The sequence below is a fragment of the Haemaphysalis longicornis genome, unplaced genomic scaffold (assembly GCF_048455015.1).
Source record: "Haemaphysalis longicornis isolate Haplotype H1 unplaced genomic scaffold, Haemaphysalis longicornis Haplotype H1 scaffold_7, whole genome shotgun sequence".
NCBI classification, from domain to species: Eukaryota; Metazoa; Arthropoda; class Arachnida; order Ixodida; family Ixodidae; genus Haemaphysalis; species Haemaphysalis longicornis.
In genome coordinates, this window is record NW_027526422.1 from 139,821,413 (window position 1) to 139,847,625 (window position 26,213).

General features: G+C 47.1%; 2 protein-coding genes across 2 annotated transcripts; one reads left to right on the forward strand and one right to left on the reverse strand.

The window, feature by feature from the left end:
• Nucleotides 1-6,085: 6,085 nt before the first annotated feature.
• LOC144147070 (uncharacterized) lies at nt 6,086-13,817 on the forward strand. The gene is made up of 2 exons (XM_077679107.1): nt 6,086-6,804; nt 12,713-13,817. The coding sequence occupies exons 1-2, from the start codon at nt 6,475-6,477 to the stop codon at nt 12,887-12,889; spliced, it is 507 nt and encodes a 168-aa protein (XP_077535233.1). The 5' UTR covers nt 6,086-6,474; the 3' UTR covers nt 12,890-13,817.
• A 7,812-nt stretch (nt 13,818-21,629) lies between these two features.
• Nucleotides 21,630-25,510, reverse strand: LOC144147071 (uncharacterized). Its single transcript, XM_077679108.1, has 2 exons — nt 25,091-25,510; nt 21,630-22,162 (listed from the first exon to the last, which is right to left on the reverse strand). Exons 1-2 carry the CDS (start codon nt 25,370-25,372, stop codon nt 21,905-21,907), a joined length of 540 nt encoding a protein of 179 aa, XP_077535234.1. The 5' UTR covers nt 25,373-25,510; the 3' UTR covers nt 21,630-21,904.
• Between the last annotated feature and the right edge of the window lie 703 nt (nt 25,511-26,213).

The following is a 26,213-nucleotide window of genomic DNA, read 5'->3' on the forward strand; positions in this document are numbered from 1 at the left end:
TAGTTGCAAATGTAGTCATAAGACGATAGCCTTTGTAGACATTTGCAAGCAAATGCCCCCCTTTGTTTTCCCTCTCACCTATCATGCTGTTCCTGTACCGTCGCGCTCATCCCAAGGTAAACACACTAAAGGTTTGCGCAGAGCGATTTGAATTTACCGCGTTCCACTGCTACAGGCCGGGTTCCTCGATGCTAGCGCTGCCTTACGGCGTAAACGCGCGTGAATGGAGGCGGCCGACTACAAGGTTTATAGAACCGCGTGGCCGGCTTCTACGTTCGTTCTAAGCAGAACGTGGAACCTAGCTAGTGGGACCTTTCGTGGCTATTGCCGCGTGATTTTCATAAGCCGCCAGGAGGCGGCGGTTTTCTGCAGTAGATCTAGGTTATCATTTGCTATCGATAATCCAAGCATCCATGAATTTTTTCATAAAGGAACACTGTAAATATCCCTTGTGTACTAATTTTTCGTCTTATTTTTGCGTAATGTCTTGTTCTTTTTCAACAAAGTTGACAAGTATGAATATATAAACCGGGCTTAGACGTTTATGCATTTGGCTGTGAGTATTTAAGACTACTGCGCAATATTCATTTTACTTTGGCCGGGTGGCTCAATCGAGTCACAGAGAGACAGACGGACAGACAGACCAAAATTTCTGGGTTTAAGTAGCCCAAGAAAGACTATCGTCTTTAAAAGCGAACAATGAAAGGAAGGAAAGGATGAGAGTGCCGCGAAATCGGGATGGGAGGGCGGTTCGCCGTGGCGGCACGAGCCAGCGCTCTCCGAAAGTGTGCGCTGGGGGAGCGGAGGGGGCAGTATGCTGTGCCTGCACGAGGCGCTCGACGGAGGGACACTTGGCGAAAACGTGAGAGGGGCGTGCGCGTGACTATGATGTGTGTTCACTTAAGCTTTAGACGCAGTGCGCAGTCCCTTCCTGGGACGCACTCCGCGCCGCCGACGGAGACGCTCATCATCGCTGCCGTCGAGAGAAACCGCGAGTGAGTGCTGCCTCAGCGCACTGCTGCTGCACCCAAATATCGCATTAGGGAGTATCGTAATCCCCAGCCAATTTTCTTATTGATATTTTAAATTTTCGGTCGAATCTATTACGAGAAAAAATTGTTGCAATTTTTTAGGGGACGATAAAGTGACAAAAGGAAATCGTTTATGGTGTTGCATAGACGTGGTTTATTCATGAGTAACACAAGAAATAATATAAAAAAATTTCGCGGGCGCAAGAAGGGGGAAAAGCGAAAGAAGCGCATCGGTTGCGCGTACCCAAGAAGCAGGAAGCGCCGGTAGGACGAAACAAAAACTAGCCGCTGCACAGCCCCCCCCGTGACGGGATGCGCAAGCGATAGCCGGTGCAGTTTTTTTAAACCTCCTTGGAGGCAGCGTTTTAGTAGGCATAAGAAAGAAAAGAAGAGCCGTCCACGCAAGAAATAAATTTCTCGTATTTATGCAGTGTGGCAGCACATGCCATGCGAGAGAAATGATGGGAAAAGGCGCGCTCTTAGATATACAAGTGATGACGTAGAAATAGGTTGTTGAACATTTTGAACGCGTTTTCAGGACTAAGCCTTGAAAGGGCTAAGCGAAGCTTTGAGCCTCTCATTGATTATGTCAGTACGCGAAAGCTCACTGCAGGAAGCCAACTTTCCCTGACGGCGATGATTGTGTGTGAGGTGTTGAAAACTTAAAACGCTTCCCTGTGAAGCATGGCGACAGCTCTGTTAGGGCCCCTCCGCTAAATGGTGATGTGCAGCACTGGGAGGCCGTCACGCAGGCGAACGGTGGCGAGGCTAGGCCTAACGTTAGGTTCCGAATTCGAACGTCGACAGCCGTTATCTGCTGGACGCACGATAAGAATGGCGTTGCTCTGCGGACCGGAAGGCTATTCGCCGCATGGCGGATGCCTTACGTCGCAATTTGAGGTTAAGGGTGTTTGGCTAACGTCACATTTTTAGGTTTATACCTTTAACCGGCACCCAGTCAAAAAAAAACAAAAAAACTCACTCTACGCCAAGAACCACCCAAGCAGCCGAGGCCGATTGTCAATGATTGGAAACCCCATGGGTCCCCATTGGCTTCCCAGCCGTCGGCCACTCATCGGTAACTTGGCTGAAAGATTGAGTGAGCGCCAAGGCGCCAAGCAAACGGCGACCGGAAGTAACGTCACACGGAAGGCTCATCGGAAGCCGAGCTTCAGCTGACGGATAAAAGCGCATTTTGGCCTTGATCTTGCCGAGCCCGTGACGGCGACGGTTAGAGCGGGTGAACAGGCCACAACGCAGCAAAAAGTAGTTACCTAAAGAGCCACAGCACCGGGCCATGAAACAAAGCGTACTTAAACTAAAGTGCAGCGTATTCAAAAAAGCGTGAGATAGTGTTACACGTTCAGTAGGAATGGGTCATTTGTGTGTCCTAACGCAACGGTGACCGTCGAACTACTTCAGCGCTGTGCCTTTGCGCGTTCTTTGAAACCGCGGCGGGGCCGGTGGACGGACGCGTTGCACCGACGGCTCCGTCTCTTTTGTGGCATTGAAACTGCGGTAGTACTCCTGTACGTGTCTGTGAGGTGCGTTTTGGTGTCGGTGGCTCTGTGAAGTATACCTGACTGGTGGAATAACATCGTTTGCCTGCTGCGGCCGCCACTGAAAACGTAAGTCACCATTTCATTTTTCCTTGCGCGGTGCGGGAGAGCTCGCGCTCGTTCCCGCTAAAACTTCAGCTGTCGTTTATAACAACTGGCGCCCGTGAGTGCTGCTTAGCGTTGTTGGTTCTTGCGAAGAAAGAAGCGGTCACATACATGTACTTCCATTTGTGTGGTCCTGCAGTTCTAGCTATCCTTTTTCCGGCTTTGTGTTTTCCGAACAAGCGGCCGTGCTCCCACTGCAGGTTCACGACGTTCAGCATGCGTTGAAGCACGACTCGTGTGCAGTATAAGAGTTGCGGATGTTCTAAACTGACTTACTTAAACTCTAGCTATAAATGAAGCTTCCGTTTCATTATTTTCTTGAGCAAAGTAAAGATATTGTCGAGCGACAAAGTAATTACACTGCCGCTGAGCTTCTCCGTCGGTTCCGTTCGCATCTGGCGCGTGTGACGAGGCAGATGTGAGCGACGGCGACAGCATAACCGTAACCAGTTTAATAATTTATTTGTGGTTTTGTTTTGTTACCCCTCAAAATATAACGCATTCAATGGTCACAAGGTTTGTATTCAAACCTCCAAGTTGGCATGGATGCCTTGCAAAAAAAAAAAAAAAAAAACACCTGCACGTTCGTGCGTTCCGAACTCATTGTGTAGGCGTTGCCTTGTAGTCTCTGGGTCCCGCGTTGTTAGCGAACAAAACTTACGCTAATAAAACGTTGACGGCACGACATTTCAGTCGCGATTAAATGTTTATGGCTTCTGGACTTCATCCGGGAAACGGGTGCAAACTTGTACCTGTAGGAACTTATGCCAAAGGGCATACTGTCGCAATAAAAAAAAAAAAAAATGTTTATGGGGTACAGTAGCCACAACAAAATTTCGCGGAACCGCTGCCGTATTGCTTTGTGTATTGGACTTTTTTAATTACCTTGCGTGACTGCAACAAGAGTAAAGCCCAGTTTCGGTGAAATACTGTTTTCTCAATAACGAGCCAAGTAACTGCCACCGTAGAACGCAGTATTGAGAAATGAATTGTGCAGTACGTTTTATGTTTCATAGCGAGTGTTAACAAGCTAGAACTTTAGGCACGGACATATTTTCCCACGGACATGTGGTAAGGCTGGTGCAAAGTGCTGTATTTAGTAAGCAGCGTGCATTTAGCATTGTAGTGAACTATTTTTTTACTTATTACAGGCGCTACGACGTAAAGGTGTTTCCCGTGGACAAGTGGCGCATGCAGCCGAGACAAGCTGTCCAAGCTGGCCTATTCTACAATAGTGCTGTTGAACAACATATCGTGATCTTGGCAGGTCGGAGAATTACCGGGGATAATGGTCCTGTCTTCATTTACCTGAATGCTTCTGTTTTGTAGGCATCTCAAGCAGTAAAACGAAGCATAATCGGTTCGCGCTTCATGAGCAGCGCTTTTTAAAAATTTTTCTCGACTGTTGTGTGAGGGAGGGTGGGGCATTGGGAAAGGATGGCCAGGCATAGTGTGGACACCCAGCCACACTTCCCTCCCTGGGAACGAGGTGGCACACGCCACCGCCCGAGCTCTCCTTCACCGGGCATTCCCAGAAGAGGGCAACAATGCAGCCAGTATTACAAACTCCCTTGCGCCCCTCTCCCAAACATACACCGACATCCTCTACCACTACAGAGCAACCCGACGCACCTATCCCCCTCCCCACCCTTCCCTTTCTACCGCTGACGCCTGCATTTGGCGCCGACTTCAAACCAACACTTATTACAATCACCTCCATCTCCACCACATATCCCCTACTAACTACCCACTCAACTGCCCCCAATGTGATGAGCCTAACACCACAGCTCATCTCGTCTGGACGTGCCCCACCAACCCTCCACCACCCAGATCCCCTACCCTTGAGCAGTGGGAGTGCGCGTTGCAGAGCTGCCAGCTCGAAGACCAGGAGGCCCTGATCTCTCGGGCGAAGATGGCAGCCGCGGCACGCGGCCTACCGGAATAGGATGGCCACCCACAGCTCCTAACTCTTTTTCTCCCCTATCCCGTCCCTGCTTTTCAATAAACGTTTTCTCTCTCTCTCTCTCTCTCGACTGTTGTGTGTGCTTGCTTTCGTGTTTGTGTTCGTATTCTTGCCACTGTTAAGCCAGGTTTCTTGTAAATTTGATATGCATAATAAAAAACTACAGAGAGAGACTCCGCGTGTTGTGCTGCTCAATTGTTTTTGACAAGTCAAATAATTGCTTCGCAAAGTTGATGCAGTTTGTTTATTGTGTCTCGCGGTCCCATTTATGTTTTATACATGTCATTGTAGAAAAAATTATTTAACGAGTGCGCTATAAATAAATAATGCGCACTCGTTAAATAATTTCCTGTACAATGGCATGTATAAAGTAGAAATCGGGCCACGAGGCAACTCATAAAATAAGCATTGGTCATAAGGACTGGCCACAAAGCCAAAAAGGTGCATGAAAATAGCCTGGGGTCCACCTATAGGCAATATCATGGCAACATACTTTGCTAAGTGTTGTCCAATATTGGCCTTCCAGAGCTTGGTTAATTGTTGGCTTGTCACCTTTCCCAAGCGCCAGCCAATGATGGCGGCCGAGGTATTGTCAAGCTCGGACACATTGGCCACTGATGATTTGCCATGCTTGGTATTGGCAATTAATGCTGCTTGGGCAGGTACGGAGCCCCGCGGTACACCCCAAACCCACACGTTAGACCTACGGAGTGCACACTCGATAGTTGCTGCATTTATTCTAGGATGTGGTGCATACCTCCGAGTTGCACCTGCCCGCAGTGTGGGATTAGCCAAACAAATAAACCATCACGATAAAGCGACGCGTTCAGCTATCGCCGTCGTTACGCGGACAGGGTGCACAATTTTTTGCAAGTTAGCGTTGTACCCTCTGTGCTGGTCTGTTTTGAATACTGTGGTGAAGGAGAAACACTGTTTGTGGCAGCACATATTAACCACAGGGTATCACTTTGGGCTCACTGTGCGCTTTTCCGTTGGCACCAGGCGCCTGCAGCTGCAATAAGCCACTGCTGTGCTTACCAGCATTGCTAAGCGTCCTGCTAACATGCATCACCGGAGCTCAACCCTCCGCCAACATTACGTGATTCAACTAAAAAAGTGAAATCAATTAGCTAGGGGGCTGGGTATTCAAAACAAAACGGAAAGGTTAGGTCCGGAACACAAAACGAGAAAAACAGTGGAAAAAAATTCGACTCTTGGATCTGTAAAATAAATGGAAGGCATCTCATGAACAGAAACTACCTAAAATGACAGTGGAAACGAAACCCAGAGAAGTAGCGTCTGTTAAACGAATTTGCTGAATACTTTTGAAATTTCCCGCGCACCGCTCGCGTTTAGAAGCTCTGTCTGCGGTAAGATAGATGGCGCCACACTGTCACGGGCCTGAAGCAATAGCGGCTGCCGCGCGCACACCCTGAGCAACAGCCTTGCGCTGCACGCCTGTATGCTTTCGCGCCGACACATAAAGTAATACGAGCATAAATGCTCTCTGCGCTTTTTGACTCCCCGCTTGAGCAGAAGTTTGATGCCACTATCAGTAATAAGTACAAGAACTGGTCCACTTGTGACAAAACGCTTTGCCGCGTGCTGGCCGCTCGTCTTTAGCCCTCCCATTCCTCGGAGCCTATATTCGGTTCGCGCTTCGGGAGCTTCGGGCATCGGTTATCAGTGTAAGATAACAGCCTCGGCGCAGTGGCCGTTACTGTAATTACCCGCTTTGAAGGGTGTGGCGACGAGGAAGCGCTATTTGTGGTAGCCCGCCTTTTCACGGTCCGGTTTAGCATACGTTGAGGCCAGTATGAAGTTGAAGCCTACCGACAGCTGCATTTTCGACGAAACGACTCTGCCGCCTGCATGCGAAGTGTATCTCTGCATCACGCCCGTTCCACGAGGACTCTATTGGCTCGCTGCCTCGGTGGCTTGGTTCTTCACCTTATCCTCATCGTCGAGCTCAAGTCGCGCCGGGCTTTGTGCCGACTCCAAGTACAGGCACTGGTCGGTGGCGTTCGCGCGCAGAGGCGACAATGTGGTTGTCTTTCAGGCCAACAAAGAGAGTGATACCGGTGAGCTGACCGCATCCATGTCCTACCGCAACAGGGATTCCTTCCACGGAGATGGCACTGAAAAGGTGAGAAAGCGGAAAACAAGAATTTCAAAGCAATTATTAGTTTGTAGGCGTAACTGCACTATTGCAAAACGAGTCTCTGATTGCGCAAAAAAAAAAAAAAAAAGATTATGACGAACGTTTTGGTTTGCCTCGACCCTCTGGTTTATTTACCCGTATTCAGAGCTAAAAACAAAGAGGCCTTTTTCCGAAACTTCTGCTTGTATGTATATTCATAGAAATTGCCATTGAGCCTCAATATGTCGATCAGCTATCTCGAGATGTGCCGTAACGTGTCTTTAAAACTGCGAACAACTGGCGGAACGGGGCTTGTGGAATCTGCACAAGTGTTCGTGTCTATAGATAAGACCGGCGTGACCTAACGGGGACGGGTTGCCGACGCAACTATCACTTCCGTCTCCCGCGTGTGGATTTCGTCGATGCGCGACCCACTCGTTTGAGTTGTTTGCGCTGACGTTTCACCGTTTCGTTTGAAACGATGGCTCGTTCAACCGCGGTTACACGCTTGACATCAGACAAAACCTCGTGCTTGATCAACGGCTACAAGCAAAGGGGCCACGTGAATCCAGTAACAGACCGCCCACGGTTCTCTGCACCTTTCAGCTGACAGCTATGGCTTGAAGTTATCCGCTCATTTATTGCAGAATTCAGTGTCCTTTAATGAATTTACAGCTGTGTGCGGCACAAAAACAGCTGCAGGTTTCCGCTATATTGCCGGGAAGCGGCAATTTCCGGCACTTCGTGTAGACGCGCAACGGGTAATTCGCGCACGCCAACATAACGGCAGTTTTACGGTTCCTGTTTTATTTGACAATTATACGCGTGCGCAGGGTCCCGCATGAGAGGAGGCCGATTCTCATCAGAGCTCCCCCCGACACACTTTCTTCCTCTCGAAAATTACCTCAGCACGACGCAAAAACGTGCACTGCTAACGATGATGTTCCTTAGTGTTTAATAAATTTCGGCAGCCTTGTTTATACCTGTGGAGGTTGCGTTGTGCTGTGAGGTGCATCGAAGCGGCCCCATGGCAAAGTGGAAAGCTGGAAGTCAGGGCAACAATAAAAACATCTGCTTGCTCCAGGAAAACATATGTCAGCGGAACAATTGAGCGGAACATATGTCAGCGCACACCGGCGGCACATGTTCTCTAGTTACAAACGACCGGCTTTGGAAAACAACAATAGGGTGTATTTACAGGGCTTTGGACCGCGCGGCGGCGCTACCTGCGCGGCGGCGACGACGTCATACTTGAGGTTGCACTCCGCCGCGCGGGCAGCGCGTTTCCCGACGCGAAGCGTCGTTTGCGGCGTGCTGCTGGCAAGAACGTTCGTGTGGACGGTGTTATTTCTGCATGATTCGTGGGTTTGAGAATGCCTTGTCGTAACGAGTAGTCAGCATTGTTTTCGCTGCGAAATTCCGGATGCGCTGTTCACGTCTCCTACAACCGCAGACCCGAAGCAGGTCGAACGACGAAAGAAAGCGCGCCGGGTATTTTTTTTTTCTTTAACTGTTTCGAAGCGAAGGCCAGGGCAGTGCTTGAAGACAGTATGGTTTCGCGCGACGAATGCAACTGCATGTCCAACTGTTTGACTGGCGCGGCGAGCATAACCCGGTCCGTTTCGGCGATTTCTCGCTATCGATTCTCGGTGTCATCCCCGTGCAGCGATTTCCTTACTTTCTGCGTTGCTTGAAACGACCGCGGCTCGAGTTGAGAAAATTTCTTCACCCAAGGCTGCTAGGATATTTGATGTGGTGGCGTGTGAGATGAGGAGCTGGTTTTACCGCGCCACCCAGACATGTTGCGTGCTTCTTGGGGAGTATGAGTGACGGTGAGGTGCTCTGGTGACAGTGTTTTGCGCGTTGAACGCAAGAAGGTCTTCCATTTAAGCTCCTAATGAAGTAGAACAATTACGCACAGGGCCTGGGTGGAAACCATCACGAGGTAAGTACGTGATAAAACTAGGAATGGTGGCGACGACAAAAATCTCACCGATGATTTTCAAGTTTTCTTTTCGGTAAACACGAAGAGGAAATTATAAGCAGAACAACATTATGGAACACACTTTCGCTAATTCAAAAGCAGCGCAGAGATAAGTGACAAAGAGTGCTCTAGTTTGTCCCTGCATACGTTTTCGTCTCTGCGCTGTTTTTTGAAGTAGTCAAACTGTGTACCCAGCGTCAAGCTTCAGCGTCTGGTCACGCAACACGCTAGGTCAATTATAGAGAACAGTCGAAGGCTACGAAGAAGACTTGGATGCCCGCAATTACCTTGGAAGCGACATTGAATGTACGCGTGCGTTCACCTCAACACTCGAAGGAGCCCATGTTGAGGCTGGGCGCCGAATATGGTTCGTCTGATCCATAAAGTACGCCGGCTGCCTTAATGTGTGAACAATTTAAGCACTGCTGCGCAATATTTCAAACATGTGACGAAGTGCGAGGTGAAAGTTCCGACGCACATCGTCCCGGGGCCCACCTGAATAAAACGGGCTGCCAACAGCTAGATTCGGTACTGATAACTTCTTCGGGAATTCGTCGAATGAAGACAGACAGTCTTTAATCACTGCCCTAGGCGTCGCTTCGAAACAGCGAAAGGAAAAAAAAAAATACCCGGCGCACTTGATTTTGTCGTGCGGGCTAGGCTTCGGGTCTGTGGTTGTAGGAGACGTGAACAGCTCAGTCCAGAATATCGAAACGAAAACCTGACTACTCGTTGCGGCAATGCATTGGCAAACCCGCGAATCACGCAAAAAAAAAACAAAAAAAACACCGTCAACACGTATGTTCTTGCCAGCACCACGCCGCAAACCACGTTTCGCATCGGGAAGCGCGCTGTCCGCGCGGCGGAATGCAACCTCAAATATGGCATCGTCGCTGCCGCGCAGGTAGCGCCGCCGCGCGGTCCAAAGCCCCACCGGGCTCTTCTGATCCCAAGCCATGGTATGTACAGAACACTAATAAAGCTGTTGTATTTTCACAAACTCAGCGCCATTCCAGAAAAGCCTGGGAGAGGGGGTGCGCATGGCTCACTTTGCCCCTCCCATGTGCACGTGCTCGCCTGTGGTGACGACGAAGTATCGAAGATTTTCCAGTTGTTGACATCTTGATAATGACCGATACCATCTTGGTGCTTCAGCTAATGCTTGTACTCTTCTGAACGAAATTGACCGGTTGGTTTCCTCTCGCATGTATTTCGCTAATTTCACCATTATATTGTTGCCAAAATACGGTGTAACCCAAATAATGATATACTGAACATTTCTTGTGACAATTTTTCCGGTTGCTAAGGCACGAACAAGAGGGCTCTGGTGTTGCAGTCTGTGTCTCCGATGATATACCTTGCAAGAATTTCCCAAAATTTGGGGCTGTGACACACCACTATTTTTACATACCGAGATTTGCCTCCTGCAGATTCCAATCACTTCATCTTTTTAAAGCTCTGCTCGACGAGGCACCCTTTGAACGATGCCTCCTGGATGACTGATTCGAGGTGGTGATTTTAGTATTGACCTCTCGCTGTAAACTGTGCAGTAAAAATCAACCTGAAACGGGCTGACGTCATGGGCCTTTCACGATGCAATACATTAGCCCGCACACATTAGAGTAGCTAGCTCATCCATAAAAGACCTTTTGATAATACACACTGATACACCCATTACAGCCGTAGGAACCGTGAGTTCTGATATCAGCGGCCACTAGCCAGTAGTTATAGCCTGTTTACATTGAATTATCACCTTTCTTAATCTTTAAATATACTTTTGATTATCATCAGTTGCATCCTCCAGTATTGGTTTATTCGGGGAGAAAATGTTTAACAGTGACCGGACCCAATGGTCTTCCTCAAGGCTCCGAAGATGATGTTTTTGATGAATTCACGCCATTTTTAAAGCATACAACGAGCATTTCTCAGTAAAAACATTCAAGCCATGGCGAAAAATACGAAGGGGATTAGTCCAACGATCTTAATATTACTCAATACAACAAACTATATTGGGGATCCGGTGGTACACCAAATTTTTCTACGCTGGCAGCGTTCTACCTATTCAAATCGGATTCCATCTCGACCGCCGGAAGCTGGGACCACGACCGGCATTATAGATAGCGACCTGCCCATCGCAGCCGGCGGCAATGGGAGCTAGCATTCCAAAACATTGCCGTGTAGGTATGGCGTGCTCCGTCAGGTGGGGCTAAGTTTAATCCCCAAACTAGCCTGTTTCGCTTCGCTCACACTGCGTCCTGCGACTGCTCGCAGGAAAGCTAGTCGTACCAATCAATGTCGATTGCACCAATAACTAATATAATACCGGCCAGCAACGAGAATTCACGGTTAAGTCTAGAACCGTCTCTTAGCTGCGCAAACGTCAACATACACAAGTAATCACCACTCCTACCATATCCGCCTGCTCGACTGGCATTCTTTATTTTCGAGCATTTTCGTTCATTTAAACATGCAGAAACTTTGTCAACTTTTGCTCTGTCGAAACTTTGTCGACTTACGTCGAGGAACTTTCTTTTGACGTGAAGGACATCTATGCACGTGCAAAAATTTACAGTTCCCCGTGGAAGGATGGAGTTTGTATAAACACCCCAACAGCGCCATTGTGTGGGTGGAAGCGCCGTCATTCTTGCGGGAAAACGACGTTTTTTTTTTTTTTTCAGTAAAATGAGCATTAATCGACGGCAAACTTTTCAGCGGCTGCGGCGTTTTCACAATAACTGGAGCGCCACGTTTGTAGGAAGGAGCTCCCTCAGAGTGGCTTACAAGCCATAAATGGCAATCTTGGATATAGCAGCCGTCCCCGGTGAATACTTACGCTGAGAACCAAGTTATCTTTGGGATATCGTTTTGAGTTACTACCTCTTACCGAAGCGATCGGAACCTGCTGAACGCTAGTTGTCTTTCCTGGTGCCTGCCGGGCTAGCTGCGCTGTACGCAAGAAATACCCTTGCGTACGATAGTCTCAGTCCTCCATTCCCCAAACATCCAGTACAAACAAGAACAAACGAAGGCCTCGAGGGAACGACGAGTGCAAAATACCCCGGAAAGAACAAAACAGAGCCTGGGCAGCCGTTAGAAGGTATTCAACAACTGAAAGCTTCGTTGCCTTCAAACGTGTTAAGGGGAAGGGTAGGAAGATTAGACGTGTGGTCAAATCTGAGGGTTGGAAGACATTTTTTTCCTCCATTAACTCATATATTGACACACAGAAAGTTCGGAAGAGAGTGCAATGCATGGACGTAACGCAAACACCCTCCCACTTGTGAGCAAGGCTGGCGACACACTTGAGGATCAAGCCAACACACTTGGTGAACACTTTGAAGGTGTCTCCAGTTCCGCTCACTACATCACACAATTCTTGCAACACAAAAACATTAACTGCAGCCACTACGAAAAAAGAAAGGAGAGCGGAAGGGTGTCTACAACTGCCCGTTCCCTAAACACCAGATAGCTGTTGCGCGTTCTACCTGCGGTAAAGGTGTCCCAGGGGCAGACAGAGGGTGAGACATTTTCATGAATAAACACTGAACAATTCTCTTCTTATTTAACAATATATGGCAACCAGGACGTCTTCCTAAATCCTGGAAGGAGCTCCGGTACAGAAAGAAGGAGAGGACATTTCTAGAGGGCAGCTACAGGCCGATTTTCTTTACGAGCTGCCTGTGTAAGCTTCTGGAAAAAAATGATTAACAGGCGCTTAATTTATTTTTTAAAATACGCGGAATTTTTAGAAACGTTAATGAATCTATGGAAGTGCCTGTTTGCATTTCTTTGGCTGATCTCATTTTTGCTAATTGATGTCTGAAAGCTTGAGAATGTCTGTCTTTAGCCTCTTAATAGTAGGTAGTTTCTTGAAAGCACCGTTTATTTCAGCGCAGTTGTGTAAATGAATTTTGATTTCTGTTGCTGCAGATAAACCTCGGAAGTCACGACATTCCCCACGAACGTATACAGAACCTGCTCAATGAGATGTCCGACGCCGGTGGGGCTTACGACCAGGTCAGGAACAACTGCCGCACCTGGGCGCTCGAGTTGCTTCGCCGACTACCAATCCCGGTACCTGATTCAGTGACCGCGGAAGACAACTAAATTGGGCCATTTTCTGTTCCCACGAAAATCTTCTTTCCCGAGGTGTACTTTGTACTATGTGTGGCGCTGTTCTTCGCGCTGAGCACAAATTGTGGCAATGAGTGGTGAGTTGGAGGGTGTGATATTTTTTGTTGCAGTAGTAGCTGGAGCTGCGTTCCCTTGATGTGCAGTACCTGTCAGAATAACTATGGCTCAAAGACGTACGCTTGACTACTAAACGGATAGAAATGGCAAAGAAATTGGGAAATAATCTCGCAAGGGCCTGCCGTTCGAAAACAACATCGGAATTCGGGAAGCATTGATATTGGCATCGTGTAATGCTGCCCATCGTTGAAATAATGAAAAACTGAAACTGATGTTTTGTTGCTTGCTTTCAACTCAACCAAAAAACTGACGCCGCGATGGTCTTGAAAGTTTAGGTCTAAACTGCAACGGTTAGAATTCATCATAAGGTCCGCACGCGGACACTGACCAGACGCTTGATGCTAGACTCCTAAAGTACGGTAGGCAGCGTGCAATGCTACGAAAATCCGTACTCAACATGAAAAAGTTGTCAGCACCGGGGCGATTTTTTTTCATTCCACAATTGACGGATCTAATTTGGCGGATGCAAGAAACAACTATCGCCAATTTTTCAGTGGCGGCGTCTCTCACCTAGTCATTAACATAAAATAAAGGCTCCATAGCGGTTTAACGCCTGGAAGCCGCTCGTAACAAGCGCTAGTCTTCCTTCTACCCTTACATTTGTCGTTACATTGTATAGTTAGCTTTGAGAGTTGAAAGACTGGTATTTTCCTCTTGCAATTTGTTTTGATGCTATTATTGTGAAGTGACGTTTTACCAGTAATATTGTAGATTGCTACGCAGTGGTATGCAGCCAATATTCATGGCTACGGAATGTGAAGACAATAAAGATGCTTGAATGTTTTTCTTTTGTAATGTTTTGTTCCTTGGAGGCAAGCGAAAATGTGCGTTGCACAATGATTAGAGTTGGTGCTTTTGGAAGTGGTGTGTTACTGTAATGCTGAAACAAAGGCATAGCGGAAAACAAGCAATGAAATCAAATGTGCATAAAGGTAGTATGGCCAGTACTTTCACAAGCCTCGAAATATTGTCTGTTTAGAGCTCGCAAGTGTTTACAGCGGTTGTCAAATTATGTAACGCATGTAACGTTTACACTTCTGTAATCAAAATTTGCTTTGTTACTGGCGACACAATTTAATGTAGAATAATTGTTATTTCATGAGCGCTTGCGGGAATCTTTAGGCCCTGGGTAGACTTAATGTAGTAAACTTTATTGGAGCCCGAAAAGACGGCGGCACCTTTAAGTGCCGGACGGGGTGGTTCCCTGTTCACGGGACCCGTATGCGACCAGCAGCTTCTGGCCCCTGGCCGCCAGCACAATTTGAGTCTACAGGGCGGGGCTGTCCAGCAAGGTCTCCCATCGCTTGGCTAGACTTCACTTCTGCTTTTTAGTAGAGTATGTGTTGGGCCAGGGCTCATGAATGCCATACTTTGTATTTATTCTCAGAAACTACCCCTTTCCTGCATGGAGCTTTGTAAAATGCTGTTTTGTAACGGGGCACGTTTACACTCTATAGTTACCCTAATTACCCGAGGTGTTTTCGCGGTGTGCCAAGTTTTGCTGGTTTTCCTTGCGTGTATACATGGGGGGGGGGGGGTGGCTGTTTAAATATGCCTGTATTATTTACATAGAAGCACTTGTTCCATGTATAGAAATAGAGTAGTGTTTACGCTTGAAGAAACACAAGCTTTAACTACCATTTTTAATTCCTTTCTGCTTGAACATGATGTTTCTTTCTGGATGGTAAACGCTAGCACTATCTTAATGTGTGATGAAGGAAGCATGTGAGTTTACTGCCAGACATACAGAAATGCTGCATCGCCGTTTGAATTACTACTGAGTTTTAAAAGTCCCATCGGGCTCTTCGTGGTGTAAGCGGGTGTTTTGCAACTCTGCTTGTGCTTCTTCGTTAAGATATCGGGGAAACTCAAGAAAAGCATCACAATGCTACAGAGCTTACTTATGCAGCAAGCTCATGGTGACGGGAATTTCCTCCTCCTAACAAACATTGTACTGCGTAGTTTTTACCACACTAACGTGGCTTTCCAATGCATTTTCTTCCCTCTCCTCATTTGAACGGCTCATAATGGCACGGCGGAGAGCGATTCTTGCGATGTGTTGCGCCAGGGACGCGGAGTTGCAATAAACCATCAAAAAACGATTTTGCAGCGGGCCCTTCATGGCTGGGGATTCCTGCATCTTTAGTATGCCTGGAGAAAAACTCTCGAGCCTCCATGTCTCTTATTTGGAGGTGCCCTATTGAGTGACACGCCATGTTGGCAAGAGCTGCGCTGTTCAAAGCAGCGGCAAGTGAGTAGTGACTGACCATGCTGCGTAGTGCCCTGCTGCAGCTTTCTCGTTGTCACTAACTCTGAGAAAGGTCTGTGCTTCCCAGTATATTTCTTTTATTGCAGGTTCGATTCTGATCGTGCAAAGACTAATCACGTGGAGGCAATGCGAAGTTTATGTCGTATTGTTTACAGGCCCTATGCAGCTATAGGTAATTTAGAAGGGGCACTTAGTACACGGAATGTACGTTGCTACACATGATGTCGCTGCCACAGGTCCTACGGCTGGATACACAGGGTAGGAGCTGTAGCTTCTGTGACGTAATGAGGCGATTGTTCCCATCCGCTTTTCAAGAGCTGGAACGTACTCGTGATAGTTTGTAGCTCTGTCCCGATGAGATCGGAATGGAAAAAGGCAGAGCGTAATGAAGCAGCAGTGCACGTTTATATGTTAAAGAAGAAAAGAAATCCCGTATCAGTGGCCTAAGCGACAGTGTGGCTCAACGACTGCGACGTCTTAAGGAAAATTAGGCAATTGGTCTGTCCCAGTCTGTGTGTCTTTGCGCGCATCGGCCTCTAGTGAGCTGTGCTCGCTAAAACGTTTTTGAAGCTCCACACAATGATCGCGGGCAGCTCGCAGCACACGCAGCACTAGGCTAGTAGGGTACACCGGCTTTTGTTCACTGTGCATCTTGCACTAACTTATAGACTGGTAGTCCTTAGAATGCTCTTTCAAGGCGAAAGCCTTAGAGTCAAGGTCTCGATCGCGTTCGTTGTGAGGTGGTACAAAAGCTGTTGGGAGGTGCACACAAAATCGGAATGCGCGTTGTCAAAGGATAACAGCGCCATAGAAGGGTTCCCAAAGGGAGGCGGACTGTTGAAGGTTCTGGACACACCTAGTGTACGTCTCCGCGTGGGCTCAGAGCATCCCACACCACTATGGGTGACAACGCACCAACTCTAGTCGTTTTCTAGGAAGACCGAGGAAGTACGTCACGGCACAAGAGGCTAGTGCAGCTCGAAATGCCGATCTACGTGGCCGCCGTCTCGAGGAAGCCGAAATGGTTGATGCTGCGGCAGTGGCCCGGCGAGAACAACCCAGAAGCCCAACAGAGGGTTCAGCAGCAGATGAACAGAAGCTCCAATGAGGCTTCCGCCTTCACGTTCTTAGAACGTTCTAAGCGTTCCCCCGGATTTTTCGCGCCAGGTAGGAATTACTTGTGACCAGCACTTCTGCTCGAAATCACGCCTTTCAAATTACCCTGAAATTTACAAACACCCACGGAGACTACACATGCAGGTGAAACATTGCAACCTTAAAAAAAGCACTTGTTTGCCGTGTTTTCCCAATTCAAGTGAGATACGCTGATGGGTCACCAAACCAATACTTCCCATTGAACATAAATATCAACATAAAAGCTCTTCGCCATTATCAATTCTGTGTTTTATTGCCCGATGGGGCTCAGGGCCGCGTCTACATGAAGAGTCAAGATTTTCTTACGATGCCGGGTAGCCAGAGCGCGAGTAACGTCGTACTTGAACCAGCCAATCACACACCGGGCACCATACTGCAAACACTTCCTCAAAGTACTTCACGAAATAGGTATGGGCCCCGGCGTTTGCTGGCTGTTCTGGCGCTCGACTACGCCTAATCATAATTCATGAACAAACTGGCATCCAAGTGTCAGCTGAACAATAAGCCTGTTTGTGTTCATTGCACAAGAAAGCACTCGCATTTTCTGGCGACGGCTACTATCATGCGATCCCAGAATCCAGTAATGCTTGCTTAGTTTTCGGCACGGACATGAACTTCTATCTCTTAATTTGTCCATGGTATCATATATTATTCAGACTTAGTTGTTTCATAAAACAGCACTGGTTTTCTATGCTTACCTGTTGCCCTTATCATACTTATTTCCGTGGTATGTTAAGCTCCAAAAAGTTTCCTGGGCTTACTAAGAGGTCCAGTTTCTGCCGAATAGAAATTGTTAGGCGGTGTGCATGAATTTTATATTAATATTTTAAAAGACAGATGTTGTCTACTGCTAATTATTTGCAAGTCTTTGCAGAACAAACCCTGCCCAGGCTAATAGTAACGGGTTTCTTTCTCGCGTTTGGGATCAGCGCTGCATCATATTTGAGACAATTCATCCACTTCTTCAGGCATTGCGCTTTGTAGGAAGAAGAAGAAGAAGTTTATTGACTCTTGTAAAAGAGGAAGGTTGCATGTGAAGATATATTCAGACTAGGGTCCCATAATTGATATGGCAGCGGGTCCCTCGGTATATCCCACCCGCCTCCACCTTATCTTCCCCACCCAACACCCTCCCCTCTGCGCTTACTGTCCCCAGCCTGGCACCCTCTACCACATCATATGGGAGTGCCAACGAACTCCAGACTTGCCCCCCCTTTCCAACCCAACCTTCGAGCAGTGGAGGGCTTCCCTGGCCAGCCCGGACCCGGATATCCAGCTTAAGTTGGTGACCAGAGCACGGACGGCCAGCCGAAGTCAAGGCATCCCGGACTAGGGACGCCTTCCACGGGGCGACGCCCACACATCAGCCTCTGCTGGAGAAACAAAATTTTTTTCTCTCTCTCTCTCTCTCGGTATATAATTACATAGAAAAAATGCAATGAAAGCAGCTAAGGACAATTTAAATAGTCGCAAGTCTCAGAGTTACACTTACAGAGCCAAAGTAGCAACAGAGCAATGCAAACCAAGAACTCATGTCGTAACATTACCAGACAGACTAAATTAAAAGAAAAGAACGAGAAGAATAGAGAAAAGAAAGAAGAAAAAAAGGATGGAACGAAAAAAAATGCGAAAGGTGACGCTGTCTGGTTATCTCTAGAACATTATTTTTTATGTTTTAAATTAACTGCAGGGCACTTTAAGGGCTCGCCTTGTCGTCGTAGCTCGCTCGCTGTTTTCTATGTTTTAAATTAACTGCAGGGCACTTTAAGGGCTCGCCTTGTCGTCGTAGCTCGCTCGCTGGGCCCAAGTAGACCCACACGGCGACCCGTAGTATCGGTTGTCGTCGCGGCGTAACCGCAGATGTTTTGATAGCCAAGCGGTTTATACAGGTTGTCCCAGCTGTCAAAAATTAAGATTTAAAAAAGAGCAATGGCGTAACTCGAAGAAACCCTAGTGCACAATGTGTGCAGTACTGTGGAGAAGCGAATAGTATTTTTTTGTTAATGGGACGTAATTAATTATTTGTAATTAATTATCTAACTCTAGAATTACTGTCCTAATTACTGAAGTGTCAATGATGCGCTTGTAGGTACCCAAGAGGGGCATCTAACTGCGGTATTTTCAGCGACAAACTAATTGCATACACATTTATTCTGACTGACAAAGAAAACCCGCGAAATATGAAAAATACCACGTGACGGTGCTCCCGCGCGCATTGTAAACAGCGTCCCCGAATAAGCTGATTGAAAGCAACTGCTTCGTTTGTCACCCGCCCGAAGAGAGAGCGCATCACCTTGATAATGACATGCATGGAAGGAGCAGCAACCGCGAGATTCGCGGGGCGCGGGTGCAGAAAAGGCACAAACTGGGTCGCGATTTCTTTTTTCTTTTGTTTATTTCATTCTGACTAACTCAGAGGCAGCTTGTTTGAGGGCATTGCTTTAAGATGCGTGCGGAGCTGGCATCACGTGGTATTTTTCATATTTCGCTGGTTTTCTTTATCATTCAAATAAATGTATACGCAATTAGTTCGTCGCTGAAAATACCGCAGTTAGATGCCCCTCGTGAGTACCTACAAGTGCCTCATTGACACTTAAATGGTTGGGACAGTACTTCTGAAGTTATATAATTAATTACAATCAATTATTTCCGTCTCATTAACAAAAAATGATCTCTGCTTCTCCACAGAACTGCAAACATTATGCACTAGGTGTTCTTCGAGTTACGGCATTACACGTCTTTTTTTTTTAAGTCTTGGTGCATCATAGACATACGTTCAACACTCGTGAACCACTGGCGCTTGTCATACATCTGGCCGTTGTTTAGCGCAAACGAAACAGCAGGTAAATTTGAGGCAGGGTATACGTAATTACCCACCAGAGCCCGCGTTCATCGTTAGGAACGCTGGTTGGGTTCTTTTTTACGATAGTAGTAGTAGTAGCAGCACCTTTATTGGTAAGGAGGGCCAAATGCCGGTTTGGGGAAGAGGAAGGGGGAGTAGGGGAGTGGAATGCAGCGTCTTTTACAGGGACGTGGCAGCTTGCAGGGACCAGAGTCGACCCCAGCTACACTGCCCGTGCTAGGCCACTTTCGATAGCAAACAGCCCTATTTTGGGCAGTAGAGGTTTCTCCATAGTATGATAGTCTTCTGGGATGCTTGTGGGCGCGTGAAAAGATGTGATGATGTCTGAGCGATGTTCCGAGAAGAAGGAGCAATCCCGAAGGAGATGGTTGAGGTCTGCATATGTGAGGGTATTGCAGAATGTACATTTTAGAGGCAGATTGGGTGAGATCCATTTTCGGATTATGTGCGGAGTGTAGGCGGCATTTGCTAGGAGCTTGTTGAGAAATACCTCACCGGCTCGTGGCAGGGGAGGAATGCCGGTTAAGTACCCTTGTGGTGTGGCAGCGATGTAGCGGTTCCTCTTGTCGTGTTTATGTCGAAGTAACTGCAAGGAAGGAGGTAGCGGTGACGGAGTCGGAGTGCAGGGAACCAGCGGAGGTGTGATACTGCTCTCCTTTGCCGCAGAATGGGCGGCCTGGTTACCCGTGCAAGCTGTCTCGTGGCCGGGAACCCAGTCAATCCGTACAGATACCCCGTTGCGACGGAGTAGGGCAACATGGGTCAGGATTTGTTGTCCGAGGGGGTTGAGAGAGGGTTGGCGTCTGAGTTCTTGAACTACGCCGAAGGAGCCCGTGAGGATGCGAATGTGGGATGGGGGCATCTGCGAGACGTCGAAGCTTATGTGGTTGAGGGTACCGATGACAGCGTGGAGCTCAGCCTCCAACGGCGTGATGTGGACAAGGTTGAGGCTTGCTGTGCCGCTGAGGGCACGTGCGGGAGGAAACGAAAGCACAAAAAGTACAGATCTCCCACTGGCGCAGTCTCAGGCAGGGTGCGCGCGAGCACTGTGAAGGCGGGAAATTTCACTTACATTGGGGGTAGCAGTGAGCAAATAACGGCGCCACAGCCCATTATGGCGAATCACTGATATCCACTCCCGTCAGCTTTCACGTTGAGTAGAAAGGCTTTAATTTTTTTTCCTGGGAACCCTTCTTAACTCTAGTCAGGATTTTTCTTAGTGTAGTTCCTGGAGCAGTGTTTACAGGTGCCCTCCACACTAGCTGAAATAGGCGTTGGCGCCCGCCAATATTAATTATTTATTTACTTGTTGGAATACTTTACACTGCCGAAGGCTTTGAAGTGGCGAAATGCACTGTCAGTTGGGTGCCTTGAATATTCATAATTGCCTCGTGTCCCTGACATTCGAACTTCCTGAATGCGCCATTTAGTAGTTCCTGAACAACTAAACAAATTTTCAGATATGGCATCCCTTTGTCTCGCCTCCTTCCTGATAATGAACTTTTCGAACTCCGTATGTTTGTTATTCTTCCGGTGCTTCTCTAGTCTATGAACTCGCAAAAAAGTTGTCAAGTTTTGTTCTGGTTTCTTAGCACTTAGATAACTCGGCCGGTACGGCGAGCATCAGCCTGTTTTTATGCATAATAAATACCATGTAAGAAAATTTTTTAATGTCCGGTATTTATCTACTACCTCATTGATAAAATGAATGTTCTCAATTGACATGTAGCATTTCACATATAAAGCTTGATATCACGCTTCTTAGAAACCTTTTGTGTGGGTTATGTGAATAATTTTTATCTTGGCAAACAGCTTGAATACAGTCGGGAGTAGGATGGCAAGTGTGTAATCCTTGTCATGGGCCTTCACCCTTCTTGTGAATCGCTATTATGATGCCATGTTCTTCAGGCTAAAGGTACACCTTATACCTGATATATCTTGAGAGTGTTATGGAACTTTCTTTGTAAAATACCTCCTCCCTCTTTTAAATGAGACACGTTTATTGCGTCGGCTCTAGGATATTCACCCCCCTTTATCTCCGTACTTCCCCCTTCTTGCAGTGGACCCTCATATCAGAGGCGTACGTTAATCTGGCGACAAAAACATACCTGGCACACCCGTCTTACAGCGTGCTGCCGAACTTGTCGGTATTCACGCTAGCTAGATCTGGACAAAATATATTAACACACGTATAAAACAGTCAAATATTGTGGTTATCGCCGCCATTGCAATTACAGCAACTAAAATGGACCTCCCGGAAATCGCCGTCCGATGCGCAGCAAGGTCAGGCTGCAAATCTAAGATGCACGGACGGTTTTACACCCTTTATTTGCACAAACTTCGCAAACCCGAGCGTGCAACATACTGAGAGCACAAAAATGAATACACTGTTCGTAGAGAAAAACGGGTTCATGGCCACTACCATAAAAAAAAACATTGGTTCGGAGGCATGGGGAAAAACTGGTTCATAACCCCTCTTCAATATTGGTAGGGCGAAAATGTAAAAAATATTCACTGAAATTGGGGAGCAGATATTTTTGTTTTTTAACGATGTATAATTACAGTTATTTCAGCGTGTGCCACTTTACCTTATTGCACGCAAGACACTAACGCCACCGACCGCGGTGGCACCGATAGCCACCGCCGAAGGAATGATGACATTCTTCACAAATTTCCCGGCGTCATATTCCTTTTTCGGGGCGCTGATTCCCAGCTCCTTGAGGAGGCGTAAGGCCCAGGTCTGGCAGTTGTTGCTTGTCGCATGGTAGCGGCCGGAGTCGCACATGGTTTTCAAAATCTTGTCAAGAATCCATTCTGGAACGCGGTGCCTCCCCAGGTGGATCTGTTTAAAAACAAGGAAGGAACAAAGAAATACAGAGTATACGTTCATTGAATGATTGAGGCGGTATTTGGTGAACCACAATGTGTGTGGGGTCCCAATGCGACACGCACACACACATGCACGCACCAGCCGCACAGACGCGCACGCACGTGCGCGTCTGTGCGGCTGGTGCGTGCATGTCCGAACCCACGACATCCCACCTGGCGGGCATTTTTTCTCCATTCTCTTATTTTGCAAATTCTTTATCTTGAGCTACTACATCCTCCCCTTTGCTTTCCGAGGTCTTCTTGACTGCCAATTCTTATTTCTGTCTTATTTTCAACGAGCCCCACATTTCCTATTCTGAATCGCTATATATATATATATATATATATATATATATATATATATATATATATATATATATATATATATATATATATATATATATATATATATATATATATATATATATATATATATATATATATATATATATACTTTAGAGAAGGGCTGTCTTTGGTTGCCGTAGCAAATAGTAAAAAATGGGTATAGCTTCTAACAAAACTGTTTATTGGTCGACGTTTCGATCGGATGCCGATCGAAACGTCGACCAATAAACTGTTTTGTTAGAAGCTATACCCATTTTTTACTATATATATATATATATATATATATATATATATATATATATATATATATATATATATATATAATTACGCGCCCTTTTACTTTGTCGACCCAGAGAACAATTTTAATTCTGAGGGAGCAGCGCAAACTAGACAGGACAAAGGGTAGGACACAACACGAGCGCTTACTAACAACTGAAGTTTTTATTAAAAAATTGAAGAACATATAAAGAAACCTGCGTACTAACACACCGTGACATAGGCCATGCGCCATGTGTGTTGGACTTACCGCCTAGGTAAAAAAAACTCTATTATGTTTTTCTTCTTGCCACTCCAAGGTGGCAAAATTGGGAATAGCTGTAAACAGCTTGAACTCGTCCATAACGAAGTCATGTGTGCACAGTATGGGTGCCAGTTTTGCGTCCCAGGTTAATAGACTAAGGCAGGCTGGTTTCCCGGATCATTTTATTCATTGTGCTGCTGGGAAGGTGCTTTCAAAACTGAAGAATTCTGGAAGGTGCACTCAGGCAAAGGAAAAGCCCCAGCGGTTTGCGGTTATTCCGTACATTCACGCTCTTTCGCACAGGGTTAAAAAGATAGCCGGGAGATTTAATGTTGACGTTGTTTTCTCCCCCAAAAATAAGCTAAAAAATCTTTGTCCCGCAATTGACAAGAAGGCGGAAAGAAAAAGTAAGGCTGTGCAGAAGGGGTGTGGCGTAAGTCACCGATCACAGTTTGTTGAGTGCAGAAGTAACGTCGTGTCCATTGTCCATTGTCGTCCATTGTCGTGCGATAAGATATACATTGGACAGACGGGGAGATGCATAAATGAACGTCTGCGGGAACATCGAAATGCTGTAAAGGGCAAGTCTTCCGATGTAAAGGGCAAGCCTTCTTCCCAGCTCTCGTCACATTGTTCTAAGCATGGATGTTATCCGAAACTTAACGGGACAAGTATTTTGTTTTCACACAAAGACGCGCGCACAAGGGAGATATCCGAAGCCTTCTTTATCAAAAAGAATGGTGATGACTGCATCAGTTCCCCCTCGGTGTGCTTGCTGGATTGTGAAGTTGATTACCTTGACCGCGCATGAACTACAACTATCAGTGTGAGCAAGAGTGTTGTGCGCATGGCCTATGTCACGGTGTGTTAGTACGCAGGCTTCTTTATATGTTCTTCCATTTTCTAATAAAAACTTCAGTTGTTAGTAAGCGCTCGTGTTGTGTCCTACCCTTTGTCCTGTCTAGTTTGCGCTGCTCCCTCAGAATGAATGTATACCAACTGGCCCAGTTCTCGACCTTGTTGAACAATTTTAAGCTGCCATTATCCCAGCACGAATAATCAGTGCTCCACCGCATGCGGTTGAATGTCGCTTACACGCGATAGTTCCGCTTCAGGATCAACCATTTTACTTCACCCCTTTGTCCAGAGAGCGATGTGCGTAAATACTTGCAAGACCTTATCTGAGGTTCTGCGCGATTTAGCACATAAAGAGCGTCTCTCAGAGCGCCTCTTGGCCGGCAGATTTCCGGAGGGAAAGATCGTATGGACGTATTATGTCCTTGCAATAGTTTCAAAGTGCCTATCCCACTACAAAATCCTCATTGACGTACCTAAAAACACATGTCTCGATCACACCTTGCAAATACACAAATCATATTTGTACCTCATCATCAATCTGATTATAATCATCATCGTCATCATCATCATCAGCGCATTTATCTGGTGTAGCACGCGATGCATCTTAGGTCGGCTTACATCTCCAGATTCATTAACAATTGGGCTCTCTCTTGTCATCATATAATAGGTCAGTACTATTGTAAGCATTATTGTGATAACTCATTTTAAATGCACCAATAAATCCTTTTTAAGGTATGGCATAATAGCATAGGCTAGCGGGACAGCTGCTGCGGAGCTGTAAAGCACAGAAGAAAAAAAGCCGGGCAAGTACCATGCCAAGTGCAATAAAATACAACGTGTAGACCCTTGATCTATAGGGGACATTGTTTCACGCAGATAAATACTCCTCAAAAGTTTTCAGCAAGGCAGACCACAAATGAAACTCCAAAAAGCAAACAGAGAAACAAGTACGAAACAAGTACACGTTATGCCTTGCATGGACAGAACATAAGGTTGTTAGCGCTGCAAACAATGACTCCTCACTACTGCTACTTTATTGTCGGTTTTTTTTTCTACTGGAACTTTATACTAACACGTTCGCAGGTCTATGAACCTGGTCAGGAGAGAGTAGTGCCATTCGTCTCCAAGCGTCAGTGACGGTAGCAACCGCATGCACGGTGAGCTACACGACCCGCTTACCTTCTTCAGATTAGTTGCTTCTAAGGCAGCCTTTTTCTTCCATGACCGCTGTCCCGTCAAGTCTCCCGCGGGATCCCTGTTAGCGTCGCATATCAGCACCTCTTCATCGCCGTAATCGAAGACCAGCAGCCAGTGCTTGTTCCAGGAGTCACCGCATAGAGACCCCGACGACGACGAGCCGAAGAAGGAGAGGAAGCGGGACGCAAACGTGGACTCGCCCCCCTCAATGGGCCTGCTGCAGAGGTACACGTCGCAATGGTCAGAATTCACCGAAACCGGCATATTTGGGGAACCTAACAACCCTCCTCGACGTCCGTCACTTGGAGCTCTGCGAGGCTGCTTTGAGCACCGGTGATGATACGAAAGTAGTTCTGCAGCCTCGTGTCAGCTGATACGTTCATGCAGCGGCAGCATGCTGCCGCGCTATTTCTGTTGTTGTAATCGGAGCGCTGCTGCCGCGGCGGCAGCGCTGATTCTAACGGCGGAGGGGATTCCCCTTTTCGTCGGAGCAGCTGTCGGGCGATGTAGGGGCGTGACGGTGCGTTGCGCAAACCAGCACTTCGCGCGCCTTCGCCAACCGCCCTGCTCCTATGTGTAACTCTCCTTATTTACGAATTGTCCTCTCTCTCACAAGACCAAGTGCTGTGTGCTGTGTTCTGCTCTTCTTTTCTTCTTGCTTTTAGCTTCAGTCACGTCGTAATGACCGCGCAGTACCCCACGCATACCCAATCCCTCTCTGCCTCCACTCTGACGTTCCCGGAAGCCTCGTCGATGTCATGCGGCATCACTACCTGACACCTCATATCATTCCTCCCCTGTTCCACCCAACCCCCGAATCTCAAAGAATATCGTTTAACCTTTCCTCTCTCGCCGGCGGCGGTCACGTTTAAGGAAGTACATATCCCCGTTTCTCTATGACTAATTTGCTCTTTTCAAACACATTCTTTATCTCAGACAGTGCTTCCCCCTCCCTTTTTAAACAAGTAATAAGATCTGTGAAGATAGCTGGCGACACCGCGCTGACCAGGCTTAGCTTCTGCTCCCTACTTCGTGGCTAGGTAGTAAACGCATTTAGATAGAGTACCACTTGAACAATGCTAAGGATCGCGATACCACTCACATG